This window comes from Microtus ochrogaster, linkage group LG4 (genome assembly GCF_000317375.1).
Source record: "Microtus ochrogaster isolate Prairie Vole_2 linkage group LG4, MicOch1.0, whole genome shotgun sequence".
NCBI lineage: Eukaryota > Metazoa > Chordata > Mammalia > Rodentia > Cricetidae > Microtus > Microtus ochrogaster.
In genome coordinates, this window is record NC_022030.1 from 56,722,265 (window position 1) to 56,744,786 (window position 22,522).

At 51.4% G+C, this 22,522-nt stretch overlaps 2 protein-coding genes across 4 annotated transcripts in view; one reads left to right on the forward strand and one right to left on the reverse strand.

Annotated features, from left to right (window-relative positions):
- Pnkd (PNKD, MBL domain containing) overlaps positions 1–22,522 on the reverse strand; it is a 68,942-nt gene that overhangs the window by 45,093 nt on the left and 1,327 nt on the right. Inside the window, exon 3 of one of the 2 annotated variants that reach the window (XM_005361644.3) lies at positions 21,395–21,769. The exons of the other annotated variant lie outside the window; for it this stretch is intronic. Within the exon in view, the coding sequence (XP_005361701.1) occupies positions 21,577–21,769 (193 nt within the window). The 3' untranslated portion in view covers positions 21,395–21,576. Of the gene's footprint in view, positions 1–21,394; positions 21,770–22,522 lie in introns of those variants that run through there. 2 annotated transcript variants of the gene reach the window in all.
- Positions 5,023–20,438, forward strand: Tmbim1 (transmembrane BAX inhibitor motif containing 1). 2 transcript variants are annotated; one of them, XM_026786347.1, is made up of 12 exons: positions 5,023–5,293; positions 13,195–13,436; positions 14,570–14,664; positions 15,644–15,708; positions 15,825–15,878; positions 16,318–16,368; positions 17,081–17,120; positions 17,367–17,404; positions 17,545–17,632; positions 17,947–18,042; positions 18,857–18,910; positions 19,237–20,438. In XM_026786347.1, the coding sequence occupies exons 2-12, from the start codon at positions 13,235–13,237 to the stop codon at positions 19,381–19,383; spliced, it is 930 nt and encodes a 309-aa protein (XP_026642148.1). In that variant the 5' UTR covers positions 5,023–5,293; positions 13,195–13,234; the 3' UTR covers positions 19,384–20,438. The 2 variants fall into 2 exon arrangements, with proteins under 2 accessions (XP_026642148.1, XP_005361703.1); XM_005361646.3 differs by having other exon boundaries at positions 5,024–5,265.

The following is a 22,522-nucleotide window of genomic DNA, read 5'->3' on the forward strand; positions in this document are numbered from 1 at the left end:
CCCCGCGTGTACCACCCCACCCAGCAAAGCTCAGTTGTTTCCCTGCTAGGATACACATTTTCACCTAATTGCCACCTGATGTCCAAACCCAGAAACAATGCCTGGAGCATATAATTGCTCAATAAACATATTTTTCTTTTTCCTTACCTCCCTCCACAGGGTTTCTCTGTGCAGCCCTGGCTGTCCTAGAACTTGCTTTGTAGACCAAGTTGGCCTCAAACTCAGAGATCTGCTTCTGCCAGGATCAAAGGTATTTTTGTGTGTGAAGTAAAACACAAGGCTAATTTGTAGGAGGCAGTCCCTCAGCGTCCCCTCCGCCCCCATTTCTCCCCCCCACCCCATTCAGGCTTGTAGCCCTCCCCAACCCACCTAAGAGCTGCGGGGCATTTTCCACCACTCAGGTGATGGGGCGGGGCCAAGCAGGGAAGAGAAGTGAAATTTGTCTCCAGTTGGGGAGAAAGTGGAAGGTTTTCCCCATCCGATAACTACAAAGCATCTTCTTTGAGGAAGTAGACATAAATATCAAAACTCTTACAGGGGTGGTAAACTCAATGGAAGCTGCCTAGGTAACTACAAAGCTGTGGAAGGAATTTTGGAGCCTGAAGCCAGACTGGAGGGGGCAGAGTCGCAGAGAAAGCTGTGGACCCTCCTCCTCCCAGTGACCTTTTGGCTTCCCCCTTTCAGGAAATAACGTTCAGCCTGCTATCTTTCACTCCCCGCCCCTTCCTGACTTTCTGTTCCAGTAGGATTGTAGGGTTGCCAGAGAAATGCCAGACTCGGGGTGAGCTGCAATTTCAGATAAATAATAAATACTATTTTTAGGGTAAGTATTCCAAAATGTTGCCTGGGACAATGGCATACTTACACAAAATGAAATTATTTGTTATTTTGAGTTTTGTCTGTTTGTTTGTTTTGATTTTATCATTTTGTTTTGAGATAGTTTGATAGGTAGCCTAGTCTAGCTTGAACTGGCTTCGTAAGTATAGGGTGACCTTGAACTCCTGGACTTTTCTGCCTCTGTCTGCTCGGGTCACAGATGTGGGTCACCTACCTAGTTCTCTAACAATGGATTTTAACCTAGAGTCTAGCTTTTTCAAAGCCTGCAGCCCTGCAGCCTTGCCCCAGAGCACAGCAAAAGCCCCACTAGTTTCCTTATGCAGCGGAGGCATACACACACACACACACACACACACACACACACACACACACAGACTGCCTGCCAAACCTTGCAGGCTGCAAAACTCATGTAGGATCTATAGCAAAGAAAGACCAAAACTAAGCAAAAGAACTGTGCTTTTTCTGGTAAGTTCTTTTTAGGAGAGGAGACTTCCTAAAAAGAGGTCTACGGGTGATGGGAACTTGGGGTACACTGAAAGATCGGGGTTGTCAGTGGAACTAGACCAGTCCTCCTATATAATTTCCTATATATAATTTCCATCCAAATTATACCTCGCTATACAAATAATATGCATACTGCATGTGTGAGTGGTGTGTGTTCGTTAAATGCATTTTATTGTGTGTAGCGTATGCATGTGTGTGTTGGGGTGGGGTGTACTTACCTCTGGGTTGATGTCCAGTGTCTTCCTCTGCTACCCGCCCCCCCCCCCAGACAGACAGACACACACACCTTTTTGGAGACCGGTTTCATTGTTTTGGCCCATCTCCACATACATAACCAGCCATGGGTTTACAGGCATGCAGCACCACAGCTGACTTTCATGGGAGCTGCTGATCTAAACTCAGCTCTGTGCAGGAAAAAAAAACCCTCCCATGGGTTTTTAAAGTTGACTCCAGCGGTGGGAAGACGGCACAGCTGGTACAGTGTTTGCTATGCAAGCACGAGGGTCTGGGTTTAACCCCAGTGCTGGGGAGGTGGAGACAGGTCCTTGGGACTAGAGGCTCTGCAGCCTGGCCTAGCCTATTCCACTGTTCTACATGTTCTTGCCTAAATGTTGCTCTGGGCAAGGGTGGGGTGTGTGGGAGATACTATCATTGAGTAGAGCTGCCTAGTGCTGGGCTCAGGAACTACTCCTGGGGTTCAGCCTCTCTCTACCTCACCTGGTGACTAGCTGTGCTTTTTCACTGTAATCCTTGTCCGTGAGTCTGAGGCGGTGGCACATACCTGCCTGTAATCAGCACTCAGCACTTGGGAGGCAGGAGGACCGTGAATCCTGGAAGCCAGTGGAGGTGGCAGGTGGCGAGCAGTCACCCACACACATGCACAATACACACAAATAGATGTAATGAAAAGCAATTTAAAGACAGTTGATTCAGACGGTGGTGGTGTGCACCTTTAACCCAGCACTTGAGAGGCAGAGGCAGGCGGATCTCTGTGAGTTTGAGGCCAGCCTGGTCTGCAGACAGTTCCAGGACAGCCAGAGTTATACAGTGAGGTCCTGTCTCAGGGAAAAAAAAAAAAAAAAAAAAAAACCAAAAAACAAAACAAAGAAAATCAAAAGGGGAAAGTGTCAACAAGCTGTGAAAAACACTTAGAGGTGAGTTAATGAGCAGCTATTAGCACGAGATAAGCACTTTAAACAGAGGTGCTCTCCTACCCAGCGGCCTTTGTGCTAGCAGGAAGTGGACTTTGGAACCACACAAATCCAGGTAGCTGCTCCTGGAAAGGAAAGCTACTGAATGGTTTGGTTTTGTTTTCTTTTGTTGAGATTGGGTCTCACTGCATAGCTCTGACTGGCCCAGTACTTGGTCCTGAATGCTTGGAATTAAAGGTGTACATCACCACAACCTGGCTAACTGAACTTGAAACCCTCTTCAAATCACATTAATTAACTGCTTTGTTGCCAGAGGCCAACTTGCAGTCTGTTCTCCTTCCTATAAATGGGTTCAGAGGACTGATTTCAGGTAGTCAGGCTTGGTGGCAAGTGCCTTTACTACCCACAGAGCCATCTTGCACACACACACACACACACACACCCCGTTTTGTTTTGTTTTCCCTTCAGACCGTGTCTCACCTTGAGGTCTGGACTGACCTCAAGGTCAAATACTGCCTTCTGGAGTGCAGGGATTTTGGACGCGTGCCACGCCACTCAGCCTGGTTTCTGTTGCGTTTTTTTCGTGAGTGATAAGGTAGGGGTGGAACGGAGGAGCTAAATCCCCAACCTAGCAATCAAAATGTAACTACCCTGTGGGATTAAGACTTCATACCCTTAACCCGGCAGTGGAGGCGCACACCTTTATTCCAGCACTCGGGAGGCCGAGGCAGATGGATCTCTGGGAGTTCGAGGCTAGCCTGGTCTACAAAGTGAGTTCTAGGACAGTCACAGCTGTTACAAAGAGAAACCATGTCTCAAAAAACCAAGAGAAACAAAACAAAACGACTCACCCCTTTCTCAAGTGCACACAGAATGAGGTCTAACAGGGACTGGATATATGGTGTGGACCCAGAAAAATCATTGTTTTTTTAAGGCGAGGGGACTTTATAGCCCAGGCTGGCCTCGGACTTGCTGTGCGGCTGAGATAATTTCCCTTCTCCAGAACGACAGTTCCTAGAAAGAAGTTCCGCCTTCACCAGACCTTTGAGCAGGCTGATTAACTGACGAGAACTTCAAGACCGCATAGAGGCTGGCCCGCTGCCAGCCCAGAGCCTAATTACAATTTCTCTGGTTTTATCTTCAGCCCCCTAAGTAGCCCATCCCTTGTTATCTGTGTTTGATCTAACAATAAACCTTCCTACCAACTCAAAGGCTGAGTGTCCTCAGATAGGCTCGGAGGCCTATAGACAGCTGAGGTGTCTACATTTTGCCATAACTGCCTACTTACTTTTTCCCACAATGCATTTGGGACTTTTTTGTGTTCTACCAGTATAAAGACTCCATCAAGTTTTGTGTAATACACTGTTATTCCCAGCACTCAAGAGGCAGATGCAGGCGGGTCTATATGAGTTCTACAGATTGCATTCCAAGCCTACACGGAATTTTGATTCCTAAATCTGTGTTCCTTGACCATGGTCACATATTTGGCTCCTCTTAACCCCTTTGAGATAACAGTTATTTTAGTGTTGACATTCCCAAAATATCTGATATTACAGGCTTACCCTACTCCACACTGTTTATGCAGAGGTGGGGTGGAACCCAGGGCTTCTTGCATCCTAAACTGAAGTAAGATTATTTTTATTCCCAGTGACACAGTGATCTGCTAGTGTAAATACCTCGTGAGGATTGCGCAATAACGAAACTCCCTAACCTAACGCATCTCTGTCAGTGACGCATGGCTGATTCCAAGCAGAACTTTTGAGTCTCATGTCTATTTGTGTATTTAAAGTTTCAAACCTGAAAAGGAATTTAGCTTAAAAGCACATAATTGTCAGACAATTATTACCGATTTTCTATGACCAAAAATGCTCGTGTAGGCTGAAATTGTTGTAAACATAGCACAGCTGTGTGATACAATATTATGCACCACTGAAACTATTTTTGTTTTGTTTTGAGTTTTTCAAGACAGATTTTCCCAGTAGTTATGGAGCCAGTCCTGGAACTCACTCTGTAGACCAGGCTGGCCTTGAACTCACAGAAATCTGCCTGTCACTGCCAACCGAGTGCTGGGATTAAAGTCTTGCGCCTCCATCGCCCTGAGAAACTGTTCTTTGTTGTTTGTTTTTTGCCATGCTGGGGATGAAACCCTTGTCAGCTATGCCCCTGGCCCTAAAGTTGTGCTGAAGTACCAGTTAGTGACAAAAAATAAAACAAAAAACACAAACAAAACCACACACACTAAGTGAAATCAGGGTGAGTAATTGCAACACCCAGGCTGAGGCAGGGTGACAAAGCGCTGGAGGCCAGCCTGAGGTACTTAGCTAGCTCGCCCTTTCCCCCAGAATTAAAAACAAAACAAATCAAAACAAAACAAAAAAAAAAAAAACCAATACTTTTTAAAGACAAGACTCGCTCTAAAGCCCCTAGCGCTCCGCGCTGGTACACAGACTCTGGCGACGAGGCTTAACTCGCTCTTCCGCCTGGGGTGGGGTCTGAAATTGGTAGAAAGAAGTTATTTTCTTCCAGTGAGTTTAGGTTTCGTCCACAGCCGCGAGCCGGCGTCGTTTCCAGTAAATGGGAACCACCCACACCTGGCTGGCGGCTGGAGTCGGGGTGGACCCCCGGGCACCCTCGGCCTCTGGGTAGGGCGGCTCCTCCCCACTGGGCGGCCGAGGGAGGCGGGGCGGGGCACGGAGTCCCAGTGCCGCCAGGCTCAGCCCAGTCCTCGCAGTCTCCGGGGCCCAGGCGGATCTCACGGTTCCGAACAGCGAAGGCAAGTCAGGGGACTGCGGCCGGCAGAGGTGGGGACCTGGGACCGGCGGGGACTGGAAGCGGACTGGGGCGACGCTACTTCTGGGCGCCCAAACTTTTCTGGCACTCGCGGCCGGCCCGCCCGCTCCGGTCGTGAGCCCGAGCCAGAGTGGGTTCTTTTCGTTCTGTCATTGCGAGTTCGCTTTCCCTGTGCGCCTGGGGGACATATGGCCCGAACGTACGGCGCAGCCGCGTGCGGTGCGCAGCCGAGTGCTGACCAGGGTCTTGCAGGGTGCCCCTCAGTGGCTGAGAGGCCTGTCTGTCGCAGGGCGTGTCCCCCACTCCGGGGGGCCCCAGAGTGGCTGTGTTGCGAATGAGATGGGGGCTATCATGGCCCTCAGCTGGGAAGAGGGAGGGCGGAAGCCAGCCCGGGGCCTGGCACCCATCTGGAGCTGTTTCTGATCCTGGCACCGCCAAGTGAGGAGGATCTCAGTTGGGAGTGGGAGGAGGGAGCCCTAGCACAGTGATTAGAGTGGAAGCCAGTGGGCCCAACCTTAGATCTAGAGATGAGTTCATCCCTACCCAAACATGCCCTACCTCCCAGCCTCTGCTCTCTTGTTCTGTGGCTCAGGAGCCACCCAGGAAGTACTTTGACACTCATGAGCTTTGTGTGTGTGTGTGTTTCACTCAGTCCAGTGTAGCCTTGAACTTGTTGCAATACTCCTGCCTCAGATTCTTGAGTACTGGAGTAGTACAAGTGAAAGCTGTTATGCCTGATTCTTATGACCTCTTTAGGTCTGAGTAAAAGCAAAAGAGGGAAATTGGAAAATTGGGTTGGGGAAGTCCTGGGAGTGAGCCAGAGCAAGAGAGAGGGAAGGAAGGCTTTCCCTGTCATTCCACTGTGGCCTGTGCATGGTATCCACGAGGCTGGGGGTCAACACAGGCTAAGTGGGGAGAGCTGTCATGGAAGGCCTGTTAGGTGTCTGGTTCTCTGGAACTCTGAAATATTTATCTCAGTGCTGAGCTTTGGTTTCAAAGCCGGTGCCTTTGGCCTGGCCAGTGGTGGCCTGCCGGGCAAGCCAGCTGCTTCTTTGGGCTGCAGTGTCTGCCATGAGAGGCACAGTGCTTCCTTGCCTCGCGCTGTTCTCCTCACCTCTCCAGTCATGGCGACCTGGTCTTGGTTCACAGTTTCTAAGGAAGTGAGACCAATGCTTCAAGGGCCCTGATTTCCTGTCTGACTTCAGGCCCGCAGTTGTAAAACTGGGCAGATCAGAGAGGTAATGACAGGTTAGTTGACAAGCACTCGGAGAAGCGCATGTCATGGGCTAGGGTAATAGGTACTTTGGCTCAGCTAGAAGCCATCTTCAGCACAGCACCTCCAACCCCAAGACCTCTCGTGGGGGCGGGGCGAGGCTAAGAAAGCAGAAGCACCGGGAGTGTAGTGTGCCATTTGTGCCAGGGATGGAAGAAAGAGTGGTGGGCTCGAGACCAGCTGAAGCTACAGGGGAAGACCCTGCTTCACAAAACAACAGTAACAGCACTGAGGCACCGCAGCTCATAGCGCTTAGATGACTAACGCAGAAGGAGGGCCACTAGCCGGGCTCTGGGCTCCAGAGTGAGACCTTGTCTCAACCAGCCACAGTGAGGTGCATACATTATCTTTAGAGTGCCCACCTTCGGTTCTCTTGGGGATGCTAAGACCCTTCCAGCCCTAGCCTGAGCTGTGGGGACTGGTTTTGAAGTAGGAGCAAGATGCAGAAGTTCACAGGTCTCTACTTGTGGATTTAATGCGTCAGTTAGGGAGGAAGGCGAGGCTTCCTTATGAAGAGTGACCGGTGCACGTCTGTGACACGGGGTGACGTGTGGGGATACTCCTTTCCTGGTCCTGTGCTGGCTAGACATTCCCTCCAGGGAGGTTCCAGGAGCAGCGGGAACTAAGGGCGGGGACGACCCTCCAGAGGACCCTAGCCTAGCACTCAGCTGATTCCTTGAGAACTGGTCCCCCTACCCTCACTTCCTGTGGCCCTAGTTTTGAACTTGGGATCTTAGTGCTAGGATTACAGGTGTACACTACTCTGCCCCTGCTCATGTGTGGTTCTTTCTAGAAACTGTGCATGCTTATTTGTGTGTGGAAGTGAGTGCTTGCCTGTGGGGAGGACCTGCAGGACTTGGCCCTCTCACTACGTGGTTGTCAGGCTGGGCGGCAGGTGCCTGTGCCTGCTGATCTGCTTAGACCTGCCTCGTTCTTAGTGCAGTTCTCAGGAGCGGGCTGGTGGGAGCATAGGGGTTTAAGAGATGGGAGAGGGAGACAGGTTTTTCTTAGGGTTGGGGCTCTGTGTCATAAACAGGTGGCCTGGATCAGCATCACACAGGTTGTGAAGAGTGAGGGCCTTATGGGTGCAATTTAGGAGAGAGTGAGTTAATGTACGGGTCTCACCCATCTAGGGGCATCCAGTATGTAGATTCCTGGGGCGGGGGTATGCCATTGTGCCCTGAAGCTTCCTGCTCTGTTAGCCTGTTAATACAGAATTTAACTGGCAGGACTGAAGTGGGTTTTGATTTTTCAGCCCAGGATAATACCCATCTAAGATGTAAAAATGGAGTCTGGAGGGGCTGGAGAGATGGCTCAGTGGTTAAGAGCACTGACTGCTCTTCTAGAGGTCGTGAGTTCAATTCCCAGCAACCACATGGTAGCTCACAACCATTTGTAATGAGATCTGGCGCCCTCTTCTAGCATGTGGGCATGCATGGAGGCAGAATGTTGTATACATAATAAATAAATAAATCTTTAAAAAAAATGGAGTCTGGAAGTGGGAAGTGACCTACCCAAATCATGTACTGGAGTCGGTGCTAGCCCTGCTCCTAGCATGGAGACTTAGGCACAGGTGGGAAAAGGAATCCATAGCCACTGGTTCTGCCGATCTTCACTACCTCACCCTCAGCCCTGTGCGTCCCCACCAGGTGAGAGCGCCTCAGATGTCTTTCCCAGCAGTTGTAAAAGCACCCCAAATCAAACAAGAAGCTCAGGTCATCTCTGTCGTTTGGCTTTCTTGGGCCTTTAGATTCTAACACCACTTCTCCCACCCTGCAAATTTCACTTTTTTTTTTTTTTTTTTGAGATAGGGTCTTGCTGTGTAGCTCAGGCTGGCTTTGAACTTGAAACAATCCCGCTTTAGATTCCTGAGTGGGCATTACAGGTGTGTGCCACTATTCCTGGCTTGCAAATTTAGCATTTTTTTTTTATTGGCAGAGTGATTTTTTGGGGAGTGAGATAGGGTTCGAGACTGGGTTTCTCTGTAGCTTTGGAGCCTGTCCTGGAACTAGCTTTTGTACACCAGGCTGGCCCCGAACTCAGAGATCCACCTGTCTCTGCCTCCCGAGTGCTGGGATTAAAGGTGTGCGCACCACTATCTGGCTGGCAGAGTGATCTCTTGTGAGCATCAAGAGGTACCTTAGATGCATTCTGCTTAGTTGCTTAGTAACTACTGACCTTACCACTCTTAGGTGGTTCTTTTCCTTCCCCATCCCTCTGTGATTTTCCATTGTGGTCTGTTTAATAGTCCTGTTCTTCTGCTTACCCCCCCCCCCCCAACCTGGAGACAGGAGAGACACAAATGGGGTAGGTAGGGCTACTGTGTCAGAAATGGCAGCAGCCCTGTTAATGACTTCCCCCTTTTTGTTTTGTTTCTCACTACATATCTCTTAACTGTCGTGGTACTCCCTCTGTAGACCAGACCTTGAATTCAGGGATTTGCCTGCCTCGGTTTCCCCAGTGCCGAGCCACTTCGCCTGGCCCCTTTCCTTATCTGTGTACCCAGGCCACTCTGACTGGTGACGCCGCTGGGATCTCTGAGATTACACGCCTATGACTTAAGATGAGGGTGGCAAAGAGCCACAGGACTGGACCTTCCCTCACTTTCCAGGACTCAGACAGAGGAATTCTAGAGGTGGGACCTAGGGAGTGGCCTGGAGCCTGGGAGGGAAGTCAGGGTTGGGCAGTGTGAACAGAAAGTCAGGAGGGAGTTGGGGAAGGGTGGCTTGTTCTGGCTCCTGTGGCTTTCCTGCTGGGTCAAGCTAAAGGGAAGTTCTAAAGTACTTTTTTTTCCCCCTAAGATAGCGACTCACTAACATTTCCTGGTTGGCCTGGAACTCACAGAAACCAGCCTGCCTCTGCTAGAATTAAAAGGCAAGAAGCCCCATCCATACCTGGCCTTAGAAGTTCCAAATTCTTGGCCAAGAGGGCTTGTCATGGGCTGGAGTGCTTAAATTTCCTGGTTCCAGCTGACACTTCAATGTTTGGACCCCTCTACTTCACGTCTTAGTCCCTAGGCCAGGGTACCCTAAGAGTATGAAATTGATTCTGGGCCCCCCCCCCGTAATCCAGCCCGATGGCTGGTTTAGATGCTCTTGGTCACTTCCTTTTCTTCTGTGTCCCCGTGGCTCTATGTTGGGGTGGGAGGTGTTCTCTTGGGGAGAAGGAGAGAAGAAGCTAGGCATGGAGAGGAGACCTGGGGTGGGGGTGGGGCTTCCTGAGATGCTCGCTGAGCAATTCTTTCCATTCTGGTCTGGGCATGAGTTCCTGGCGTTCAGGAGGGCACGCTGCCTGGACCAGTCAGCTGCTCTTCTCTGCCCTTCCCTCCAACACACACTCTGTGCTGTAACCCCAGTAGCTCAGCCTTCTTTCTACAGATTCCAGAGTCCTAACATTTCATATGGCCCAGGAGAGCCAGAGCCAGAATCTGACCTCAGTAGGCCAGGTACAGAGTTGGCCCCTGACACAACCCGGGGGCTAGCAGGGAACAGCGTCCCCAGATTCTACATTGAAAACCTTGGCCACCAACAAATCCTGCTGTTGGGGCCCAATACACACTCCTGCGGCCACCATGACTGAGTCAGGGAGAAGCTCTGGTACTTTCCTGAGATAGGATGGATTACCTGTGAGAGATACAAGCTGAGACACAGAGCTGCCAGGATGGGACAAAGTCTGGACACTTGGATCACAAGCTGGCATTTGCTCATAGAGAAGCTGGGTGCCTAACTTAGGCGAATGCTCACGGTCCCTGTATGAGCTCAGAAGACCTGAGTTCTTAGCTTCCGGTCTCCTCGGCTCTTCTGTCCTTGTCATCCCACCTTTTGTTGTTTTCTAGTCCCCATGCCTCAGTTTGGCGAGGACAGTGGCTGGCCACTTCCCTAGGGTGGCAGGCTCCTCATGGAGGCCGGGCAGGAGCTGGGGCCTGCATAGAAACCAAGTTGGGGGTTCTGGGTGTCAGAGGTTCTTGCTGATCTGACAGGTGTTGTCCTTGCCATGACTCTGGTGAGTGTGGCAAAGACTGGCAACTTCCTGGCTGGTACCAACACAAAGGGTTGACTCTCCTGCACCCAAGGTCAGATGGCCAGGATTGTGTTGTGGCCTAGGATCAGCTTGTCTTAAGTGGATGGGTGTCCTAGATTCTGACGTTTTGAGTCTCCTCCCTTGTGTTGATGACTGAGATTGGAGCCCACTGTGGGGAAGGTGAACGGCTGGGTATCCATTTCTGTGTAAGCCTTCTGTTGTCACTGCTGCTGAGAGGTCGGGATAGACAGACTCTCCAAATAAGGGACTCAGAAGGGCACCAGAGTTGGACTTGGGGGTATCCTGGCCAGCCCTCTTTACTCTCCTAAGCCTCAGAGTCTTTATTTGTAATGCTCACCTGCTGGGCTACTTTAGTGAGGTTGCAGCTGAAAAAGCCAGAAGGACCTTTGCTGGGCATTGTTCTGAGAGTTCATTTTTACAGTTCCTTGGGAGACACCCGCACAGGTGTTGAACCCATTTTCCAGGTGAGGATAATGATGCATAGCAACATCTCTGGGTCAAAGGGGCAGGTAGCTAAGGACTCAGACAATTAATTATACTCAGATCAGCCAGGTTCACTGGCAAATTCCTCTGACCACAAGCACACAGGGCTGGGCCAGGGAGGGCAGGAGGGAGACCATGAGTCAGCAGCTGAGCTACTCTAGTAGACCCTGGAGTCCTGTCCCAGGCAGTGAGTCACACTTCACCCCCAGATCACTGCAGCCCCTTGCTCTGGGAAGTGGGGGGCAGCTGTCTGCTGAGCAAAGGGCAAGCCCTGTAGAGTCTGTTTCCCAAGGTCACAGACAGGGCTCCTGGAGCTGTCTTGGAGCTCACTGAACCACCCCATTTCACATATACCTTGTGAAGGGCCAGGTCATTGTGACATATGGCTTGGTGGCACTGATGGGACGCTGACGACAGGGTCTTTCATGGCAGTGCCTCTTGGGGCCGTGTAGCCATCGGCCTGCAGCACCACCCCAATGGTGGATGTCAGATAGACCAGGGTTATTGAGATGAGGCCAGAATGAAATGACAGACACATCTCTTTGTCCTCTTCCTTCCACTAGGATGCCATACTTTCTGTGGAGTCAGAAGGGGACCCTGGAAGGGGAGGGAGGAGCGGTTAGGGGAAGTAGCCCTTTGCTCCAGAGGATGGGACAGGAAAGACCCTGCTTCTTTTATCTTGTTTGTGATTATTCTGTCCTTCCATAGCCTCAGACCTCTCCAAACCAATGGCTGGGTCCTAAATTCACTCTTCACTCCTGGCAGCCATTACCCCAGGGCTCTGCCCTGCTCAATGCCTGCCTCCCTCCTCATACTGTCAAGAAGGGCTTTCTTCTCTCTGCCTTACACATTCTGGCTCTGGGGAGATGAAGAACAGCTTTCCCCAGTGTGACCAGCTCGGAGACCTGGCCTGTTACTCGATACTGACCATGTTCCCTTGTGAATAACTCCTGTTGTCCTGAGAGATGAAGTGAGGGCCCTCTATCTGGGTGCCCTGAAAGGAGAAGCCGGGACTGCTGCGCTTCCAGCAGCACCCTCAGAGCTTTGGAGGTCTTCCCTATAAGGCAGGGGTGACTCTCTCATGGGGTACACACAGGAACGGGTGGCTCGATGACGGAAATAAGGACAGCTCGTCCTTAGCTTGTCTGTGTCCTCATCTCTCCCATCTCAGAGGCCCCACAGGCTGTGAAGAACGTGACCGAGAAGGCCTAAAGAGTAGCAGCATAACACAGGACATTACCAAGACCTCAGAGTGTCCTTTCAGGGTGTGCTCCTAAACTGTGCATCCATACAGTGGGACACTTCACCTGAAGTAAGCATAGCATCTGGAGTGCCCTGCTCCCTGACTGGAAGTCTCCTGTCAGAGCACTCCCTGCTCAGATGGCTCTTCTTGACCCTGTCACTGCTGCAGGGAAGAGCCCAGCGACACCCTTTCCAGGGTCTTTCCAGGTCTGTCTACTCCAGACCAGGGCAGTGAAGGGAGCAGCAGGCGCAGGCTGCCACAGGACTCTGTGGCGGGAACCTGAAAGTCCTGTCTTCTGCCTGCCCCGCCCTCCTTCGGGGCCTGGCAGTTCTGGCACAGTGGCAGGCTTGTTTTCCTCCTCTTTCCTGCTCAGCTTCTAGCCTGGCTCCACCCCGTGTCTGGCACTCTAGCCTGCTGCCCCAGCCAGCTGCTGTGGGGGCTGGGCTGACCCCTCCAGAGGGTCCCAGCTGGCCAGCACTGTGACTCACCAGGAAGCTCTGCCAGGGCCCATTCAGCTTCTTCCCTGGTTCTGCTGTCAAGCCACCGCGGCAAGATTTCCTTAAAGGAGAACAGGGAGTTCCCCCATGGGGCCGTTCTCATCTGTGGTTCTGATGCTCAGCAGTGACGCTGGGTGTCTGACTAATCCCCACTCCTACTTCACTGTGGCCGGGGAACAAGCAGGGCAGGGAAGCGGGGGAGGCCCTTCCAGGATAAAGGCCGCTGTGAGAGTATAAAAGCCAGGGGCTGGCCCAGTGGGGGGATGGCCTGTGGGCAGTGAGTGGCATGTGTGACCTAGAGACACAGCCTGTAAGGGAGCAAGGGTGGAGGGAGTGACCAACAACTCATGACTGCTTGCTTGTTTCCTATTGCAGGTCCCAGAAGCTGGGGTTTCCCCTCAGCCCTTGAGTGGCCATGTCCAATCCCACTGCCCCGCCTCCCTATGAGGACCGCAACCCCCTGTACCCTGGCCCTCCACCTCCTGGGGGCTATGGGCAGCCATCTGTCCTGCCAGGTGGATACCCTGCCTACCCCGCCTACCCCCAACCTGGTTACGGTCACCCTGCTGGCTACCCACAGCCGATGCCTCCCATCCATCCAATGCCCATGAACTACGGTGAGTCCTGGAGGGTAGCTGGGTGTGGATGGGACAAGATGAACTTGGGGCCCAAGGAGCCCTTACATTCCCTTCCTCCTACCATCCCCTTTGGTACCCCTTTCCTCTGCCTGTCCCACCTTCCCCTTGGCCTCCTGTTCTTCCCTCCAGCCACTTGCTGACCTACGTATTTAGTAAGGACACCGAGGCCATAGGACATATACCAGAACTTACCCCCGGGAAGATAGCTGGGTGAATTAATGGCTTCTAGGTGGTTGCTTAAGGAACCACTTCTGTTTCTCAACAAGGCTGTTGCCACTGTGTGTGGGTACCACGTCTTCCTTAGGAACCCTAAGCACTTTTTTTTAATATCCTAGGGCTGAATCTCCATCCTTTATATACAGTCTGATTTTTGTCAACAGCCAAAATGTCATGGTTGGTCAGTGAAGGTGAGGTTAGACTATAGTAAGCCTCTTTTCGGGGTGGGGGGTGGATTTTGCATTTCTTTTTGGTATGGGAGATTGAACTCCAGATCATTACAGGCTAAGCATGTATTCTGCCTATGAGCGGTACCCCACCTCATTCTGGGTAGATTTTGGAAGCAGTTCCCAAAGAGGCATCCATGGAATGTTGGTGGCTTGCAGTAGCCTCAGTGTCCCAGAGCCAGTGTGTGGCCAGCTCCTACTGGACACTTGTTCTGAGGCAGACCTTAAGATATCACATACAGGGGACAGTTGCATGTACTATGTACACTGTGGACCTGCTACAGACCAAGACCTTGACTCCTGTGCCCACTGTCTGTGTACGTCTCCCTCCTTTTCTCTGGCCCTCTGCCCCAAGGCTACTGCTCTGCCATCCAGTTCTACTCCCTAGATGCCAGCTGCTTCCCTAGACGGTGATGCCACTTTCCCGCCCCCAGAGCCTGCAGCAGATGCCTGCTGACAGGACAGCTCTTCCTCACCTAAGGCCAGCTGGGGTTACTCTGAGGGTGCCCAGAGAACTCTAGCTTGATAAAGGTATCTGTGAGTTACAAATGTGTCTTCTGAACAGAGGTACCTGAGCCTTTGTTTGAGACAGGATCAGGAGTTCTTTGAGATGGAGGCCACCTGTCCTAGGTCCCCAGTTGGTTTGACATGATCTGTGTCTGGTCCCAGGCCATGACTACGGTGGGGAGGAGAGAGCAACAAGTGACAACTTTGGCCATGGAGAATGGGATGACCGGAAAGTCCGACATAACTTCATCCGAAAGGTGAGATGGGGCTGGAGCTTGGGCGGGGGGGACTAGGCACAGGCACAGATTCCACATAAACACCTTAGTTACCTGCCTCCTTGTAGTTCTATACCCTCCTCAGAGAGGATCCCCCTCTTTATGATCCCCTTTGGGATGCTGGAGTCCACCCGGGGAAGTCTACTTGTATTCTGCTCTCCCCTCTCTGCCCACTGTTCCCTAAGACAGCAAGCAGCTGGGAACTGAATGAGCATGCTGTCTCTAAGCCACCACACATCCCTTCTTTCAGCCCTTTAACAGAGAACCACTCTCAGTACCGGAGCCGGCAAAGCTAGCTAGATGTTGGATAGGAGGAAAGGGGCCAAGAAACAGCTGGAGAGGCCAGTGTGCAGTCAGGGAAGAATCTTTGAGGGCTCAAAAAGTGGAGTCTTCCAAATTAAAGTTATTCTTTTATCTTTTCAAGAGAGATTTTATTTTTAATTAAGGTGTATATGTGTTTGTATGTGTGTGTGCGTAGTATCCAAGGAGTCCAGAAGAGAGCATCAGATCCTCTGGAGCTAGAGGTACAGGTAGTTGTGAGCTGCCTGATGTGGTTGCTGGGAACTGAACTCAGATTCATGAGCAATACATGCTCTTAACCACTGAGCCCTCTCCCCAGCCAGAGCCTTCCAAACTTTTTTTTTAATATTTATTTATTTACTTTTTATATATACATTGTTCTGTCTGTGTGTATGCCTGCAGGCCAGAAGAGGGCACCAGACCTCATTACAGATGGTTGTGAGCCACCATGTGGTTGCTGGGAATTGAACTCAGGACCTTTGGAAGAGCAACCAGTGTGCTCTTAACCACTGAGCCATCTCTCCAGCCCCCCAAACTTCTAAGAAAAGATCCTACCCTACAGGGGTGGGTTGGTGGGTGGGGGCAGGAGCCTTGGCACTAACTATCCTCCAGGGAGAGGCCAGTATGAGATGTGAGTTATATCCCTGGTTGTCTGCTCTAGGTCTACTCCATCATTTCCGTTCAGCTGCTCATCACGGTGGCCATCATTGCTATCTTCACCTTTGTGTGAGTCTCTCCTTTTCCCAGCCTGGGTTACCTGCTAGGCTGTCCATGGAGGGATGGCTCTCAGCTGGAGGCAGACAATCCATGGTATGACTTCCTCTTGGTGTCCTGTTTCACAGGGAACCAGTCAGTGCGTTCGTGAGGAAGAATGTGGCTGTGTACTACGTGTCCTAGTGAGTGCACGGTGATGGTGTTGCTGCTGAGAGGGGGGTGGGGGCAGGAGGCTGACCAGCTCTGTTCAGGGCAAGGGTTAATATGCCCTAGGAGAGGCCTTCCCAGAAGCTGGTGCCAGTGTCCAGGCGGCAGGGGTTGGGGGGGTCACCTGAAGAGGAGTAACATCACAGAATGCTAGAACAGGGCCAGAGCCATGTGTGGTGGTGACATGTGGGTTTCATGGTATAGGCTCTCTTACCCAGTGTCTATGATCACCCTACACTTCCTTCTGGTCCAAACCCTGTTCCAGGCTTCTTGATGCCCTGGCTGAGAATCTTGCCCTTACTTTCTACAAAGAAAGTTTGTCAAGAAGCCTAGGCTGCTGAGAGCTGCCCACAGAGGGCTAGAAGCAGGCCGGGGGCAGCTTGGCCTAGAGCTATGTCCCATCTCTTCCCCCAGTGCTGTCTTCTTCGTCACCTACCTGACCCTTGCCTGCTGCCAGGGACCCAGGTGAGTGCTGGGGACCCAGACAAGAGGAGGCAGAGTTTGGGACAGGTGTAGAGTATCTTGAGAGGAAAAGGGTTCATGCAGTGGCAAGAGACCTGGGTACGAGGAGGAAGTGGTCACCGTTAGTGCAGTGCGTGACACCTACCTAGCTATCGTCCTCACAAGAGATGTAAGAATCATACATACAAGATACACAGCATTCGAGACCAGCCTGGTCTACAGAGCTAGTTCCAGGACAGGCTCCAAAGCCACAGAGAAACCCGGTCTCGAAAAAACCAAAAAAAAAAAAACCAAAAAAAAAATACACAGCATTTCGAGCATTTAACAAACAAGGAAGACAAAAAGGGAGGAGGCAAATGGCTCAGTAGGTAAAGGTACTTTCCACCATGCCTGAAGAGCAGAGATCGAGGCTCAAGACCCACATGTGACAAAGAAGTGACTCCTCCACATGTGTCCTGTGATGCATGTGTGTACACACCCACGTAGTAAAATACAAAAGGGGAAGTTCTTCTGTCAGGAAGAACTCGAGGTGCAGAGGCTGAGGAACTGTTCCGGTCACAGAGGCCGCGCCTATGAGCTCTAACTAGTCCAGGCTTCGCTGGCTCCACAGGGGGTCTGTCCCAGGTTAGCCTGTGTGAACACTTGGTACTCTCCCTAAGGGAAAGATTGATGGGCTCAAGGCAGGTTAACCAGGGTGTCTCTTCTCTCTCTCTAGGCGCCGGTTCCCATGGAACATCATCCTGCTGACCCTCTTTGTGAGTCTAGAAGGGGAGGGGAGGCCTCTTTCAGAGAGGAGTTGGGAGCACCTTATGGAAAGATGTCCCTGGTTGTCTATTCCCCTTACCCAGCCCTGTCCTTGTTTTCCTTTGTGGCTGTTCTTTCCAGCACAGCCACATCTACCCCCGGCTCTGGCAGGGCCATAGTGGCCAGTATTGGGGCTGGACCTCAGAGCCTGACACTTGCCCTTCTAACTCTTGGCCTTGTTTCTCTCCTTCCCTCAGACTCTGGCTTTGGGCTTTATGACAGGCACCATTTCCAGGTATGTTCAGACATTCCTCCATACTCTTGGGAAGGGAGTCTTGTGACGGGTTGGATGGACTGTGGGCACAGTCCCAGACTTAGGGACTCTACATTCATGGCTTATAATTCTGCGCCATTTCAACTCTTTCCTCTCCCCAGTATGTACCAAACCAAAGCTGTCATCATAGCGATGATCATCACTGCTGTGGTATCCATTTCTGTCACCATCTTCTGCTTCCAGACTAAGGTGAGGATGGAGAAGGTCCTTCCCTGGCCACCCTGCCCTTCATCCTTCACACACACACACACACACACACACACACACACACACACCTTTGGGTTTGGCACTTGGGCAGACCTGGGAGGGCCCAGAACCTTGTGGGCTTGTGGGTCAGGGGTTTCCCTAGTCTAATGCTGAGTTCTCATGTCTGACCTGGCAAGCTGTCTCCTGTATATGTCCTCAGCATGTCACTGCCCTGCCCCAGGAGCAGTGCTGACTCCCCAACTTGGATGCTGAGGATGGCAGTCATCTGACAGGTCCTCCTCCCCCCTTTCTTCTAGGTGGACTTCACCTCGTGTACAGGCCTCTTCTGTGTCCTGGGGATCGTGCTGATGGTCACTGGGATTGTCACTAGCATTGTGCTGTCATTCAAATATGTGAGTGTCCTGCCATGAGGGCAGGCAGTGAACCCAGCCAGCAGACTTCCTGTAGTGCAGGGGTGGGCTCTGGTTCCCACGCCCCTCCATTGGCTAGTGCCAGCATCAACACAATACCATCCTTTTGGGTTTTTCTCTCAGGTAGATGGTAAGCCACAGCCCTTGGGGCCCTAGATAGCACCACTGAATTCTACAGGAAATGGCAGGTTAGCTGAGACCAGGTTCTGCGATGCAAAGCTAAAGGACCAAGTCAGGCCTGGATGTAAGGGGCTTTGGGATCACTGGTTCTAATACCTTCTCTGCTTCCAGTCAGTCAAACGGAGTGCATGGGGCTGAAGGGGAAGGGTCAGGATGGGAATGCTACCTGCCCCACAGTGGCTGTTCCTGGCCTATGCACAGGCATTTGGCAGTGGTATTGAGCAGGGTGGCAGGCAACTCAAGTTTGCTGAGGGGCCTCTGTAAACTGTCCCTAAAGTGTATTGCAGGAGCCGGTGAGCTGCTTTGCTGATCCTGCCCCTCCTGAGCTCGCTCTACTCAGCTGCCATGTTTTCAAACACTCCTGTACTCAGACTAGCTGAAAGGTGCCCTGACTGGTTTTATATGGATATCGTGGCACAGCCTCTGCTCTCTCTGGCAAATAAATCACATTCTCAGTTTCTCCCAGGATCTAGAGGCAGGGTAGGAGACCCTGGAGAGGTAGCTTCCCTGATCTCCCTGCTCAGCTGCTGGAGTTCCAGGGTCAGCTGGGTCTTGAGGGCCTGCTTCTGTTGTGCTTAGCTTGGCTTCCTAATGCCTGTGCTGTGCTATTTCACAGATTTACTGGCTCCACATGGTCTATGCCGCTCTGGGGGCCATCTGCTTCACTCTGGTAAGTTTGGTCCTTGTTCTGGGAGGGGAAGCTGGAAGGGTAGAGATGGAATTTAGGCAGCTTGGAAGGTGGGGCAGGGCCCTGGACAATTGTTCTTTCCTATTTAGAGCTTTTAGAAGTTCCTGGCATCCCTGTTGTCTTTTGTTCACACTCCCTGCTGTGTAACGCCTGTGTGTCAGCCTTCTTAGAGAGAAGTGAGCCGCTCAAGGGCAGAGGCTGTGTCACACAACTTCTTAGTGAGTCCCTCAGCAAGCAGGATGGACAGCTCAGCTCTAGGACATTCTGCTGACCAGGGTCCTGAGCACTCATGTCGCATTTCCCTGCAGTTCCTGGCTTACGATACACAGCTGGTCCTGGGGAACCGGAAGCACACCATCAGCCCAGAGGACTACATCACAGGTGCCCTGCAGATCTACACTGATATAGTCTACATCTTCACTTTCGTGCTCCAGCTGGTGGGGAGTCGAGACTGAGAGCTATCCCCTTCACTGGCCTGGGACTCACCCTTTCCTATTGGGCTGGGCCCAGGTCCCTTCTCCCCTCAAGTAATCTGCCCAGTTTCCCCTCTGTCCTGGGGATGGGAGGGCCTCTGGCTGTATTATGTGAGAACCAAGGGTTCTGGAGTTACTGCAACTCTTGTCCTTGGTGGACTCAATAAGGACCAGACTGAAGTTGTATCTCCTCCCCTTGACCCACAATGAGCATACACCAAACTTTCAGTGTGTGGTGGGGAGAGTGGGGAGCCTGTGAACACAGGAGCTTCAAGGTGAAGAGGCTCACATCCCACCTTGGCCACATGGTTCTAGGCTAGGGAGCTGGAGCTGTTCCCCTCCTGGATCCAATACAGCCAGATGCTTTGCCCCAGCTCCATTACTCATGGGCCACTTACTCCGTCTGAACTCTTTAGGCTTGGTGTCTCTTAGCTCTGGCAGCTAGGGGAGATCTGTGCCCTGCAGTTTCCCTGCTCCAACCCCGTCCTCCAGTAACATGTATAGATTATTTATCTGGGTTAGGGGAAGACAGTGAGCAAAGTTTATTCAGTATGGGGGCTGAGAACAGCATCTACCTGGCTGGCACTCTGCTCAGACACTCAGAAGACGGTGGGAGGTGAAGGTTAGCAAGTGAGGTGCTTTGTAGGATCCTGAGTGGTTGGAAGGAGTCTAGGAGAAGAGACGGGTGGGGATATGGAAAATGCCTTGGGTTCCCTCTCTGGTCTGAGAAACACTAAAGCCCACTCTGGTACCTAGTGACAGTCCTTTCTAACACCGGCTCAGTCTGTTCTGAACTCCTGCTGGGGGATTTTAGACTAGAACCCCCTCTCCAAGCCAGCTACCACTTTCTGTAGAATCCAAGAGCCTCCAGCTGGTACTGACCACGGTGGAGACAGAAGCCAGTTAGCTTATTAGGTGAGGTGGGAACCTTACTAGCCCAAGGACATAATGAGAGCCGTTCTGTCCAGTATTTGATTCTGAATATATCCCAAAGGGACACAACTAGAAATGTAATAAAGTGTTATGTTTGGCATTGAGAACCTGTGTAGCTGTGGCTCTCTTCACTGTAAGGTGGTGGCTTTGGTCAAAGTGTCCACTTCCTTTGCATCTCAGGCTGAGTCTCCAGTCAGTTCTACGGAACCAAGCAAATTTTCGTGGAACAGTTCTTGGTGATGGGAGAAACAGGCTGCTGAAATGACAAAAGCTGGCTGGGGGAAGGAGCTCAAATCTGCATATCTGTGTCATGAACCCTCTGTAAAAGCTCCCTAGCTTTAACTTCCCCAGGAAGCTGTGTCTTTTTTTTTTTTTTTTGGTTTTTCGAGACAGGGTTTCTCTGTGGCTTTGGAGCCTGTCCTGGAACTAGCTCTGTAGACCAGGCTGGTCTCAAACTCACAGAGATCCGCCTGCCTCTGCCTCCCGAGTGCTGGGATTAAAGGCGTGCGCCACCATAGCCCGGCCAAGCTGTGTCTTTATATAACATTTTTTTTTTCCAGGCAAGAAAGGGACTAGGCCACGAGTTTGGAATTTCTCTTGGAAACTAGTTTCTCTTACAAATGAGAAAAATGAAGACCAGAGTGGCTGACATATTTGGATGCATTTTCATCCATGCCCTGAATGTGGCCTTTGATTTTTGCCTTGTTTTGTTTTTTTGAAACATGGTCTCTTTATTCTCTTGTTCTGGCTGTCTTGGAACTATGCAGACCACCCTGGCCTCATACTCAAGAGGTCCACCTGCCTCTTCTTACTGAGTGCTGAGATTAAAGATGTCCATGCCTGACTGATTTGAACTAGTTTAAGGCGACATGGAAACCTGCCTTCCTGACCAGTGGCTCTGAAGGCTTGGGTCTCCACGGCCTGTACCTACGCTTGTTGCACCTAAGACTGGTTATTTCACCACCCAGCTGGGAACACAGGTCTTCTTTGAGAGAACAGGGACGAGCAGCCAGCCCCACTCTGCCCCTCCCCTCTCTGGGGCTTACAAATGCAGTCCTGCTTCCTTTCCACGCCAGTACTTAATAACTTTATTTGCCTTTGGCTGGTTCTTCTGTGTGGAAGAGGCGGGTGTTGGCAGCAGCTTGAGCATCATGCGCCCTCTGGTGGGCCTCGGGAAATGACCACAATTAGCCACACAGAACTCCAGTCAACAGTCTAGTGCAAGGTTGCAGTGATCCTCACTCAGTTCTGTACACCAGACCCAACTTCAGGGAACTGGGCTTGTTGGGAGGAAACCCTGAATCTCTGGCTCTCATACTCGCCCGTGTTGGAAACCCGCATGTTCTGCCGAGCCTTCATCTGCTTCAAACGGTCCTTGTCCACTTCCTGCTTGGTGAGCACGAAGAAGAGGATACCACAGGGGAAGCCGATGGCCCTAGGGATGGGGAGATGTGCAGCGGGTTTGGGCAGGGACTGAGCCAGAGGAGCTGGAAGAATCAGTCTAGCTGTGCCAAGTGAACAAATGCTGTGGCGATAGCTGTCCTGCTGGCCTTTGTGCTGGCTGCTGCCGGGACCCCACTGATCCGATCCTGCTGCTGCCTGCTTAAGACACTGTAATAGCTCTCTATTATATCCATGCCAACGCTAGGCATGGCACTAAAGGCCCCGTGTGTAGTCCTGCCTACCTCTTTGTTCCTCTTTATGGCTGATATTCATGGGCTTCTTCACTCCTCCTGGCCGCTGATGTGTGATAGTGTAAGTAGCCCTCTGTGAGTCTGCAAAGTCCCCTCTGCCTAAACTGCCTCACATCCCTTCCTAGACACCTCTTTTTTTCTTTTTGGTGCTGCAGACTAAACTTAGCATTTCAAGGGTGCTAAGCATGTCTTAACCTCTAAGGTATATCAACCAAGTCTTTTTCTTAATCTGAGCAACTACAACTCAAAGGGAGGGTCTTGGTAAGGATCAAAAGAACATGAAGTCATGACCTAGCGAGAATCCCAGTTGGGAGCCCCTGTTGCCTCCCTGGTGAGATGGAAGTGCAATGTTTACCTCAGAAAGCTTAAAACACTTATATGACAAAGTTCTGTCATGCCTCAGCCACTTGCTGGAAAAAAAAATGTTTCCCTCCATTTTCCTTTCAGGTTGACCAATAATATGTATTAAAGCCAGAACCAGAAGCAAATAAATT

Excerpts from the sequence above, each read along its gene's own strand:
- Tmbim1 (XM_026786347.1), top strand. The coding sequence starts at position 13,235 with ATGTCCAATCCCACTGCCCCGCCTCCCTATGAGGACCGCAACCCCCTG. Across the intron at positions 13,437-14,569 it reads TCCAATGCCCATGAACTACG|GCCATGACTACGGTGGGGAG; the intron begins GTGAGTCCTGGA and ends GTCTGGTCCCAG. Across the intron at positions 17,405-17,544 it reads ATGACAGGCACCATTTCCAG|TATGTACCAAACCAAAGCTG; the intron begins GTATGTTCAGAC and ends TCCTCTCCCCAG.